Source organism: Octodon degus, unplaced genomic scaffold (genome assembly GCF_000260255.1).
Source record: "Octodon degus isolate 3935 unplaced genomic scaffold, OctDeg1.0 scaffold00178, whole genome shotgun sequence".
NCBI lineage: Eukaryota > Metazoa > Chordata > Mammalia > Rodentia > Octodontidae > Octodon > Octodon degus.
The window spans coordinates 206,722-219,441 of NW_004524754.1; the positions used below are offsets into that span (position 1 = coordinate 206,722).

Here is a 12,720-nt window from a genome sequence, read left to right on the forward strand (position 1 = left end):
TCTCTTAATGAATAGAGGGATTTGTTCTAATGGTGTTTGTAAATAGGATATCATGTCCGCATCTTGTACAGCAATTAACCACTAGGAAAATGTACACAATGTGTTAATTATTGAAACTGTCCTACCAATTTTGTTTGAAACTGTCTCATTGATATTTGTTTCTCATTAAAATTGTGGGAAAAAATAAAAACACAAAAAAAAAGGAAGAGGAAGAGAAGGAAAAGAAAGGAAAGGAACAAAATGGAAAGGAAAGCAATGTCTCTGCCACAGATTATGTTTCTCAATCTTTCTTTTCTTGGGAGGGTGGCTCACTAGGGATTGAACCCAGGGCCTTTGAACTTAGCTATGTCCCCACCCCCCCTTTTTGAGATAGAGTCTTGCTAAATCACTAAATTGCCCAACTTGAGCTAAACTTGCAATTCTCCTGCCTCAGCCTCTGGAGAACGCTGAAGTTCCGGGTGTATGTCACCATGCCCCCTTTGTTTCTCAAGTGAATATTTCTCCAATGTCTTTTTTCTTCAGAAAAAAACCTCTTTCTCCCACCTAAAACCCTGCAATCCAGTGCACTGTCAGTTCCATCGCACTGCATGGAGTAGCACCATGGCTTTATGCCGCTTGGGTGCCGTGACATCAGCCTGTGTTGTAAACTATTGTGGTTCTTGAGGCCCTCCTATTAGAGTTCTAGCATGTTTACCCTCCAGCCTAAAGTCAGCTGTTGTACTCAGCCCTCTGGGTCTATGAAAGATCAGAGTCCCTTCCTGATAAGCCCCAAACACATCCCTGTTGGCATCTGGTAAAAACTGCCTTCCTGAAAGCCACTGTCACACCAAACAGGCCAGAGCTCGCTTGAATCCTCAACTTTTCATAGGCCAATCATCATCCTAAGTTAGCGCTCTTGTCCTCAGAGTAAAGAATTCTGGGTCTCTGGGCTTGTTGGGGCAGGGGCACCAGGTGCATGGTGCCTGCAGAGGGCAGTCCTGCTGTGTCTAAGATCTAGGTGCATCTCCAGGACTTCAAAAGAAATGCGGTGTGGTACCCATAATCCTAGTACTTTAGAGGCTGAGACAGGAGAATAATTGCAAGTTTGAGGCCAGCCTGGGCTACATAGTGAGTTCAAGGCTAGGCTGACGTACAACCCAAGATCGTGTCTCAAAACCAATTAATCAAACAAAAAAGAACCCAGCCAAGTCCAACAGCGCAGTAATCAGAGATCTCCACTGAAGAAAGTAGACAAGCTGAATTCCCTGGTTTTGTGATAACTGAACCTGAGTTTCTGGGGGCCCACATTCTGTCTCCTTCCACTCCCCTACACTGTTCTGAAGTCTTGATGTGGAATGAACTCAATCAGCCAGAACTGAATTATAAACATGCTTTATTGGAAGTAGATACTGGGCATTGAGAATGAAAAAGCAAATAATTTCAAACAAGTAAAGAAGAAACAAAACTTCTAGAGAATAGCAGCAGGCAGGAGTGCCCCTCCCAGCCTGTCCGCAGACCACACCTGAAACTCACAACTGCAGCCGAACAGGACCTCCAGCCAGGTACCCTGACAACTGCGTTCTGTTTTAACCATGATCCCCCGTCTCTGCTCAGTCATGAGGAAACGATGGGATGATGACAGGAGCTGGGCACAGGGGCCTGGCCACCCCCAGAGAGGACAGCGTGGTCAGTCCTGGAGGGGGGCACTGTTATTCGCCATGGTCGCCCTTATCCACTCAACATAGTTCTGCACATTGGTGTAGATCCCATAGGTCCCACACTTGATTCCCCAGGACACCAGGCCAAAGACGTAGAATCTGGAGCTGTTTTCAAGGGATTTCTTAACAGCGAAGGCCCCGCCACTGTCTCCCTGACAGCTGTCCACACCCGCTCCTCCAGCACAGAACATGTTCTGAGTGAAAATGTATGACTTTGGGTGCACTTTGGGATTTTTCTCTTTTACCTCCTGGCACAGCTCTAAATCAGTTACCGGTAGTACCGCTCCTCTGAGGTGGTAAACTGAGTCCTTCTTCTCTGTCCTTCCCCAGCCCGAGATCATGCCCAGGTCCCCTACTGAGAAGTTGTATTGGGAGAGGCTGTCTGGCAGGCAGATGGGAGACACAGTCCGGCCCATCTTCACTGGGTCTTTCAGCCGCACCAGCGCAATATCATTGTCAAAATTGGTTCGTGAACTTGGGTCAGTTACCTGCTGCCAGTCTGGGTGAATAAATATACGCTCGGCAGTGAGCATTTGGTCCTTTTTCTCGTGTAAGCCCGTCAGCAGGGTCAACCCAGTGTACATTGTTGGGCGGTAGCTTCTGTCCACGACATGGGCTGCTGTCAGCACCCAGTACTCATCAATGAGGGCCCCACCAGCCCTTTCAGAACGGAAGAACACTTGCCAGGGGAAACTCTCAATATTTGCACGGGCGCCTCCAAATATCCTCTGGGACATTGCAAAGGGCTCGCTGGGGACTCCACAGACTAGGAAGGAAGAATGACAAAGAGGGGATGCATAGGAAACAATGCCACCTCCTGAGAAATCTCCAAGCCACTTGAATAATTCACCACTGGGAGGTGGAGTTCCCAACACAGTCAGCCATCTCCACAAATGATTTACCCTGACTTACCTAGATGTTCCCTTGCCAGTGCCACCAGCCGACTTATAGGAAAGACTGACTAAGCAGGGGCAGCCTGTGCGTTAGAGTCCAGAAGAACTAGCACCCTCTGCTACCCCAGCTGGATCCACTTCACACCTCAGGCTACCCTCAGGCTCACTTCACACCTGCACTCAGCTCAAGAGCAGGGATCCAGCTGGGAGCCTCTTTCCTCACAGACTGGGGAGGGGGCAAGCTTCCACCTTCTCCTGAGGCCCAGAGGAAGCCCTTCTCTCTTACCGCTACTTCAGTCCTAGCTGTGCCCTAGTTCCTCTCAGGAAGTCCCACACTAGCCTATGAAGTAAAGAGAGGCCTCTCTGGTTTGATTTCTCTTTTCCTGGTTTGATCTTGACCTCTCATTCCCACAGAGTGGTTCCAAGTTGGTGGAGTTCCCAACACAGTCAGCCATCTACTTTGCCACTCCCCATTAGTGAACTACAGACCAAGTCGGCAAATCTATGTCCTTTGCTCCCTGGGTTCAAAGCCATCCCTTGCCACTTATGAACTCCATGACCTCACCTTCAGTTCATTCATGCATAATACTACCTCACAGGAATGCCACAAGGACATGGGTGACAAACGCACCCAAGTGCTCAGCAGCATGGGTGTCAATATTACTATTTGGTTTGCCCCAATTCCACCCACTACTCAACTCTGAGCCTCCTACCACTCCTTCCTTCCTTCCTTCTTCCTTCCTTCCTTTTTTCCTTCTTTTTGAATCAAGGTCTTACTATGTAGTTCAGGTTGACTTTGAACTCACTATGTGGCCCATGCTAGCCTCAAATTCATGGAATCCTCCTGCCTCAGTCTCTTAAATGCTGGGATTACAGATATGTGACACCACACCCAGCTATAATCCTTCATTTCATTTATTCTTCTGTATCTTCTTATCATCCAAATTTTTAATATAACAACTAGCTTTTTTTTGGTCTTTTCGAGACAAGGTCTCACTATGCAGTTCAGGCTGGCCTTGAGCTCACTTTGTAGCCCAGGCTAGTCTTGAAGACTCAATGGTCCTTCTGCCTCAGCCTCCTGAGTGCCAGGATTACAGGCGTGTACCACCACACAGGGCTCTAACTAGCTTTTCAGTGATGATCCTTCACTCTAAACTTTCATGCCTGCTTTTAGCCGCTCTGTATCCACCTAAAGCATCTGTGTTGCCAGCCTAACTGGCCCTGACTCCGCCATCAACTGCCAGCAGCTGCCTTTTTCCCTTCCAGTCAACCCAATTGGGCAGTTGAGGGAATTCCCCACATCCCTGGCAGGCCAACATCCTGGTGTTACCACCACCTCCCCGAACAGGACTCAGAATGACCAGATATAGTCCCAGATCCAGAGGGTGACAGCTACTCTCAGATGGTGACTGCCACCCCCTGCACCTGTCCCCACCCCCACCGAAGTCCTGATTACCTGGAACACATTTCGGCAGCTCTGTGCCCAGCACCTCATTCACCCAGCTCCCGTTACCAGAGCACTGGTACTCAGCTGGAAGAGCACAAAGAACATGGTCACACCCACTGCCACACCAGCTTTCTCCCTTCCATGTGCCCTTCCGGGTATTGCCTCAGTGCCTCTGGGACTTGGACAGGCAGTCAGGTCAGGTCAGCTAGAAACAATTATCAGATCACTCCTCAGAGAACCCCTCAGCCCTCTACCCTACTAAAGGGAGGAAAAGAGCAGTCTCCAGAGTAGGGAAGAGGGCCATGAGGGTGACCGGGAAAGGTTCAAGTGGGAACAGAAAATAAGAGAAAAAAAGAGGGGAAGGGAAAAGTCAGGACAGGATGGGACAGGACAGGACAGGAAAGGACAGTTAAGTCATACTGTGTCTCCCCCAGTACCAAGGCCTGTATATCAAGAGAGCCAGTCATGGACTGGATATGTAGCTGAGTGGTATAGCACTTTCTTGCCTAGCATGAATGAGCCCCTGGGTTCAATCCCCAGCACCATAAGAAAAAAAAAAAAAAAGTGAAATGAAAAAGAGAAAGAAAACTAATCATCATTAACATGTCAACCTCCACCTAGAAACATCATCCAGAGATGGATAACCACATGAAGTGGACAATATAAGAAATTCCTAGGCCATGGAGATAGCTCAGGGGCATAAGAACCTTCCTGGAAAACACAGGTCATGAGTTTGATCCCCCCCCCCCCCGGGCAAAAAAAAAAAAAAAATCCTGCTGCAGCTATGAAGCTGAGCTGGCCTCTAAGATTCCTCACAAATGATCCTGAGTACATCCTCATCCCACATGAAAGCTGTATCCTTATAAGCTAAGAGGGTGACAAGGTCAGTTCTGCCTTCCTTGTTTCTATACAAACTCTCTCTCTAATCTTCTCTTTACCCTCTACCATACTCACGCACTCTCTCATGACCCTGGTAGAAGAAACCTACCACTTTCTTCATGTTCCATGTAGTAATATGGTTCCTCACAGGTGTAGCGAACGGCAGAACCAAATAAAGTATCTGCTGGTTCTTCAACTTTGCCATTTCGAATGGGCTCAGGAGCACCACAGTCCACAGCTACAAGAGAAGGGAGGAAACTAATGGTCCAACAGCCCCTTCCTTCCAGGAAGTGCCACAGGGCCAGTTCCATCCTAACTTTCCCCTCTTCAAATCCATAAGCACCCCAGGATCAATCTCCTTACATCAGCCTCTACAAATGGCCCTCCCAACCCTCCTGCCTACTAAGATCTGTCAATACAGATGGATCCTTAAAAGCTTGAGAGGAACCTGGTTGTCAGTAGTTGGTGGAGGATTCTGTGGGCGTCAAGAACATACCCACGGGGGGGGGGGTCTTAACCACTAATTCCACATCTCCTTCCTTTAGAAGAAAGTTACTGGCTTAATGGACCTGGGATCAGCCCAGAGCTGGAACTAAAAATTATCCATGACTGGTTTGCCTTCTCAAATCCAATTACTCTCTCACAAGCCTAAGAAGAACATATGCATTTGAACTGGGGCACAGAGGGGTAAGGATGAAACTCAGGGCTTCACCTATGCTAGGCAAGGGGTCCGCTCTGAGCTCCATCCCAGCCTTGTACTTTAGTCAGAGTCTCACTAATCTTCCCAGCCTGATCTCAAACCTGAGATCTTCCTATTCAGCTTTGGGAGTTGTTGTATCACCACAACCACAGCATCACATTTGAATTTTTTGAGACAGGGTCTCACTATATAGTTCAGACTAGCCTTAAACTCATTATGTAGCCCAGCCTGGTCTCAAACTCAAGGCAATCCTTTGACTCAGCCTTCTAGGTGCTAAGACTACAGATATGCACCACCATGCCTGGCCACCACATTTGAATTTTGTTGTGCAGATTTTGCAGTAGTTGGCTTTGAAAGGAAAAATAATAGTACCACATGGATGGGACACATACGCTGGCATCTCACTGTGGAACTACTCCACTTTCCGTTGCTTTGACAGGTAGAATATGAAGATGTTACACTAGAGTGTCCCTAGGGAATAGACATCATCATTAATTTATAAAAAGAGATGAGAATTTAAAATGAAAAATGAAACTGATATCTGGCTTTGTACCAAAAAGGAATCCTCACAGTAAAAAAAAAAAAAAGCTTAGAAACATTATCTTAGCAGAATGACCCAAAGCACCCAGGACTTAGGACTAAAGGACAACTGACCACCACCCAGAAGACTCAAAGCACAGCAAGGATGTCAGGCTGGGCAAAGAGCTCTGTGACCTGCAAGGGCAAAGATCTTGAGCCAATCTGTCCATGGCAAAGGTGATCATACCTTGTTCTATCAGGGACATCAGAAAAAGCGTGGGACTGGGTGTTCATCCTGACCTGCGACCATGGATTTGCAGAGAAGCTGAATATACTTCACCTCTACAATTTCGAATCCTTCCAGACAGATTATCTTCACCGTATCTTTAAACACATATTTCGCTTTTTCAGGCTCCCAAATTGAATTGGGAGAGACTTCTTTAGGGCAGGAGATAGCTTAGAAAAGATGGAAATTGGAAAAGAAGAAGAGTTTTTACTAGACAGTTAGAGACTATTTTTCTTATATCATTCTCACATTTTCTAAAATCATGAGTTGCCCTCAGTTTCAGTGCCTCACATTCCAACTTTTTTTTTTTCATTCCAACTTAATATGGCTTTACTAACTCTCTAGCCCCAACCTGTCTACATCATCAGTACAGTAGGATTCCTCACAGCAAGGCACTTCTAGCAACATCAACAGGGTTCCATCTTCCTGAGGAACTGAAGGGTCTCTCACCTCTACCAACAACAATCTGTTTTGATTCTGCATTGTCCAGGGACTCCAATATTACCAAAGCGGCACTTCTAGGCTACTTACGAGCTCCATGGTAACGAAACTTCCAGCCTTTGTCTTGCCCCGATAGATCAGTTTGAAAGATTATATCAACAGTATTACTTTTGGTTTCTATAGTTAGTGGCCCAGGGAATCCATTACCACAGTAAGGACCAAACCGTCGATCTCTTGTAACAAACTGAAAGGAAACAGAATGATGAAATTGGAAAACAGAAATAATAAGAGGAAAGAAGTTAAACGGCAACGTGGAGATAAAAGTAAAAAATAATAATAATAATAATAACTAAAAGAGCAAATAAAAAAATAATAAAGGACAGGAAGAAAGATAATTTTGTCTTTAAGAAAAAATCTCCCAGGCTGCTGGCCACATACCTCAGCGGATTAAAGCACCTACTTAGCCAGAGGCAGAGGCTGCCCCCCAACTTCTAAAATGGCCATTGAGACAGGGCGTGGTGGTGCACCCCTGTAATCCCAGCACTTGAGAGGCTGAAAAACAAGAGGATCACTACAAGTGTGATCTATGTAGTGAGACCCTGTAGACCCTGTACTAAATACAAGAAAGAAGGAGGAGGAGGGGGAGGGGGAGAGGAGAGGGAGAAGGGGGAGAAGAGAGGAGGAGGGGGAGGAGAAGAAGGAGAAGAAGAAACTTCCCACCAGTATGGTGGCACATGCCCATAATCCTACTACTCTGAAGCAGGAAGACTGAAAAGTCAAGCCTAACCTGGGAACTTTAGGAATTTAGGAAGACTGTCTCGAAATAAAATATTTTAAAAACCTGGGGATGTGGCTTAGTGCAAAGACTCTGAGTTCAATCCCCAGTAACACACAAAAAGAAAAAAAAAAAGAAAAAGAAAAGAAAAAAAGAAAAAAAAAGAAAAAAAGAAGGAGAAGGAGGAGGGGAGAAGGGGCAGAGGAGAGGAGGAAGAAATAATCATCTCTCTACACAAGCCGGGGTGGTGGCAAGAATGAATCGCCAAGCACGCACAACTAAGCTGTCCAGGCAGTTCCCTTGTGAGTCAGCTGGCTCCACATCAAAATCTTCTCTCTTCATAGTCACCACCACTTGGAACCCGTCCTCCAACTGAATCTGATATTCACACCGTGAGTTCTCCGGGTACAGATCAGGGTAATTGGGACTGGCGATCTCCCCCGTCAGCGTAGTGAATACATCCCCGCTGCAGTTGACTGGGGGAGAAAGAGAACGCAAAGCAAATACAGGGCTAAGCAAAGACATCCCGGCCCTAGGCTACCACCCCTTCTGTCATAAACTGAGAGTCCCTCATTCAGATTCTTGTACAACCCATTTCTGACTGTAGTCCATGGGGAGCCAGTATCTACCAGTAGACATCTCCAGTACCTGTTGGATTCCCATCATTTTGCTATGTTGAAGACGTCCATGGTAATGAATAGCCTTGGGCAGGCCCTTCAGAGGCATCTACCTCTCTTCTCCAACTAACTAACTTTATCCTATACCCTTGTGTTATACTCTAGATTTTAAATGTCTCTTAAATTCCTGAATGATAAAGGCTTGGCCTTTGATATTATTGGGAAGTGGTAAAGCCTTTAGAAGATGGCTTTCAGTGGAAAAAGTTGGGTCAGGGTGGACATGTCCTTCAGTAAACATTGGAACTCCAGTCTGTCTCTGTGTCTGTCTCTGTCTCACTGTGTGTGTGTGTGTGTGTGTGTGTGCATGTGCACGTCTGTCTGTCTCTCTCTCTCTCTCTCTCTCTCTCTCTCTCTCTCTCTCTCTCTCTCACCCTCTCTTTTTCTCTGACAACCAACAGACAAGCAGATTGATTCCACCACACACCCCGCCATGATGTTCTTCCTTGATACAGGCCCAAAGACATTAGACAATTACTATGGACTCGAATCTCTGAAGCTATGAGCTAAAATAAACATTTCTTCCTTTTAAGTTGTTCTTCTCAAACATTTCCTCACAGCGATGGAAGGCTAACACAGCTTATCTTCTTCCCCTTCTGTGTTCCTCTCCCAATTTATGGGTAACTGAGAATGGATGCCAACTGAAGCGTGAGCCGAATCTAAATTGGAAGATGGGCAAAGCCCTTTCTGAGCACTCACTCCCTCTTGGTGCACCCTCTTAGGGCCAAACTCACCTCCACAATTCCTCATATCATCATGGAGAAAGTATTCTGGGGGACAGGAGCAGAAGTAACCACCAATGAAGTTGTTGCAGAAGTGGCTACAGGGGACGTCTGCAAAATCTGTGCATTCATTTATATCTATAAGGAGTAAAGAAAAATTGAAGTCAAGGATAAAAACCCAGGAAGAGGCATGAGGTTAAGCCCAAACCTACCAGGGTAAGAAAAAGTAAGACAGACTCATTGCTGCAAGGCCTTCAGACATCCACATTTCAGAGTAGCACTGCTGGACATCACTTTCCTGAGTTATGGCTCCAGAGCGCTGCCCTGCCGCTGGACAGGCGTGGGGAGCACTCGGCACCAGAAACCACTAACTTCTCCCACTTAGGGTTTCAGTGCCAAAGACAAATGTCTTCTGCAGGGGAATGAGGACACATTCACCACTTTATACAATGTTGGTCCTTCTCTCAAATCGGAACAATAATTTATAAGTGCTTCTAACTCCATTTTGACTTGAAGATCGGTGTAGAGACATCCATACTGTGAAGGTTTGAATGCTGTGTGTTGAATGGGTTTGAGAACCATATATTCCTTATGCAATTCTTGCTGTATTATTAACTGTCTTAGTTCTCACTTTCTTTATCTTTGTATGAGGATACCTACCTTGAAGTATTGCACTGAATATTACTTATTAATATTGTTAACAGTACCCAATTCACAGCGATTCCCAACAAGTTACTATTTTTTTTTTTAATGAACAGGTTTTTTCTGTTTTATTTTTAATTTATATTTTCGGTACAGGGTCTCATTACACAGCTCAGACTCATAGTGATACTCCTGTCTCAGCCTCCCCAGCACTGGGATTACAGGTGTGCACATTATGCCCGGTTTCAGTGACCAGCTCAGCAGGCCCAGGGTTTCAGGGCCAGCACAGTATACAGTACCAGGGATCAAGCTCAGGCCTTTGCACTTGCCAGGCAGGTGTTTAGACTGCTGAGCTATCTCCCCAGTCCCTAAGTTACTATTTTTTATCCACTATTATCATTACCATCATCACTAAAACAACATGTTTGCATGGACCCAAGACAAAACAATATTTTATTTTTTGTTTTGCTTCGGTACTTTGAAGCAGAGCCTATGTATTCCAGGCATGCCTTGAACCCGGCAATCTGCCTGCCTCAGTGCCCCTAGTGCCAGGATTACAGGTGTGCACCATCATACCTAGCTAATATTTTGTAGTTTCACAAAGAATCCTTACTGTATGTATTGTGTGAGATTTTTTCTACTTCAACTCTTTTGAATCTTACCAATGGCAACATAATAAGCAGCAAATCCAGTATAACGCTCTTCGTTGGAGAAATCTGATGTAAAGGTCACCTGGAGTTTATTGTTTGGGATGTGGAACTCTTCTATAATGGGGGAGTTGGGGTTCTTGCTGGTCCTCTGTCCACAGAGTTTCCCTTCTTCAATGCCTCCTGACACTATCTAAGGGAAGAGTTATAAAGATGCTAAAAATGGTTAATCATTTGGAATGGAGATAACCAAAAAAAGGGACAAAGACAGAAGAGCCCTGACTCCCACCAGACTCATTCAATCTGTCACAACACGCCTGAGGCACCCACTTCTACATCCCCGCACCTTGGCCCAGCCTCTTCCACATGGCATACCTGCACTGAGTCGTACAAGCAGTTCTCAGACACCTCTATGTCCAGATGGGTGAAGTAGAGGTGGATCCCGAACCCATCCGGAACCTCAACGTCCCAGGTTTGCTTTATCTCATTGGGGTATGCCTGAGGGTAGTTAGGGGACAGGATCTCCCCATGCAAGGTAGGCTCTGCAGAAGCCCAGGCCCAAAGTGAAAACAGGACCATGCACCTGGGGGAGAAGGCACAGTGAGGAGAATCACCAGGGATGCAGGCCTCATGCAGTACTTCATAGGTGAAAGGAAAGAAAAAGGAAAGGTGCAGCCATCCAGCCAGGGAAGAGAAGCTTAAGGAGGACGAGAGAAAAGGCCTAGGCAAACCAAAACCCAGGTTTTGGGTCTGAGCCCTTTTCTCAGGAGCCAGGGGCAATAGGGGCCAAGCATATCTCTGGAATGCCTGCTTGCTCACCACATGGCTGGTGATCTGCCCATGTCACCCGTTCTGACTCTGCTTCTCTGGACTTTGGAGCTGAAGTGGTGAAAGGCACTTGCTTTGGCGGTGAACAGTCGCCTGGGGCTCAGTGTCACTTTCCTAAGAAAAACTCAGTTTTACAGAGCAAGACCACTAATCACCATCTTGTGACCCCTGGCCTCTCACACCCTCCCTGCTCCAACTTCACCCAATTTTCTGGACTAGAATTAAGTCTTCTCTGCCCATTGCTTCTCTGGCTTTTCTCCCAATTTTTCTCCAAAGGAGTGAGTCGTCTCTCGCAGCCTGCTCTTCTGTCCTCCTGCCCCATTCTCAGTCCCTCCGACTCTCTCTCTCCCGCCCTTGCAGACTGATCTCCCCACTTCCACGGCTGTGAGGAGTCTCTGCCCACCCGGGTAGCACAGCCTCCCGCCCTTCCAATGGTCCCCTCACCTCTTTGGGCCACCATGCTCATCGTGCATGTGTTTCTACGGATACCCCAAGCACCACTGATGGGGGAACAAGCTTCTTTCTATAGGGTGGGGCAAGGACCTTGGGAGAAGTGGTCTGAGGGGGGAAGTGCTGCCCCCATTGAGATGGGATTGTAAAGGAAATTTCCTACAGTAATGTCCCAGGGCCAGTTTGTTGGTTGTTTGTTTGTTTTACTACAAAGACAAGATATTTCCTGACAGTCCCTAGGAAAGTCTTGGCAAAATTGCTTTTAACCCTGCCAACAATAGTACATGGTGGATAGGGTGAGAAGGCTCAGCCTGAGGTTGTCTCTGTCCTGTCTTAAGGGGCTGGGGTGATAGGCCAGTAGAATAAGTGCTGCCTAGCAAGCACAAGGTCCTGAGTTTAATCCTGGCTACTGCAAAAGAAATGTCTCTGTTCTATCTTTTCTTGTTTCACTCTTTCCAGCCCTCTATCTTTCCCCAAACCTTTCTCCACCTTCCTTTTCTCTTCCATCAAAGCTCTGCAATTCACTCATAAGGCTTTTACCTTCAGAAGCTGATGGGAGCAAGTGCGGCAGTCCTCTCTCTCCAGCCAGCGGTCATGCTGGGCAACCCCGGGGCCTCCCTGAGGTGTCAGGCTGGCCTTGCCACTCCCTCTGCAAGAACCTCTGCTGATCTCCCAGCCCTGGTTCTGTGCATAGGCGTGCATGTCCAAAATTCCCTGATCAAAACAAAGAGGGGGCTGGGAGACCACGCTCCAGGGAAGGGTAATTCAACCTTGATCTCGGAGCTCCCTCTGCTTCTGAAACCAGAACTACATCTTCTGTCCAGGTCTGAGATCCCAAAATCCAGGGCTCCGTGGGGAGAGGAGAAATGGGGAGTTTCGCAGATTGCCTAATCCTCTTTTTCAGCCAAGGGTGTATATCAGGGTTTTGAGAGAAGTCAGGTGACTTGTGGGAAAAGGAGGAGACTGCTACTAAACAGAAAAAGCCAAACTCAGAAAGTCCAACCCTCTGGCTAGATATGAGTCACAAATCCAGGGAGAGCACTGTATTCCTCTCAAGTCTAGCCCACCCCTGCCCTCAAGGCCAATTTAAGTGAGACAGTGACTTATAGCTTGATCCCAG

The 12,720-nt window shown here is 46.8% G+C and overlaps 1 protein-coding gene across 1 annotated transcript; it reads right to left on the reverse strand.

Moving 5' to 3' along the window:
* Positions 1 to 1,357: 1,357 nt before the first annotated feature.
* On the reverse strand, positions 1,358 to 12,468 carry C1s (complement C1s). Its single transcript, XM_004643578.2, has 12 exons — positions 12,141 to 12,468; positions 11,142 to 11,264; positions 10,698 to 10,905; positions 10,338 to 10,515; positions 9,046 to 9,171; positions 7,914 to 8,113; positions 6,953 to 7,106; positions 6,476 to 6,591; positions 6,009 to 6,087; positions 5,026 to 5,154; positions 4,047 to 4,121; positions 1,358 to 2,463 (listed from the first exon to the last, which is right to left on the reverse strand). The coding sequence occupies exons 2-12, from the start codon at positions 11,162 to 11,164 to the stop codon at positions 1,667 to 1,669; spliced, it is 2,085 nt and encodes a 694-aa protein (XP_004643635.1). The 5' UTR covers positions 11,165 to 11,264; positions 12,141 to 12,468; the 3' UTR covers positions 1,358 to 1,666.
* Positions 12,469 to 12,720: the final 252 nt, after the last annotated feature.

Coding starts and splice junctions, on each gene's coding strand:
- C1s (XM_004643578.2), bottom strand. CDS start 11,164: ATGGGCAGATCACCAGCCATGTG. Junction 10,516..10,697: donor GCTTGTACGACTCAGTGCAG/GTATGCCATGTG, acceptor CTCTTCCCTTAG/ATAGTGTCAGGAGGCATTGA. Junction 6,088..6,475: donor AAGGATTCGAAATTGTAGAG/GTGAAGTATATT, acceptor TCTATTCCCTAG/GGACACTCTAGTGTAACATC.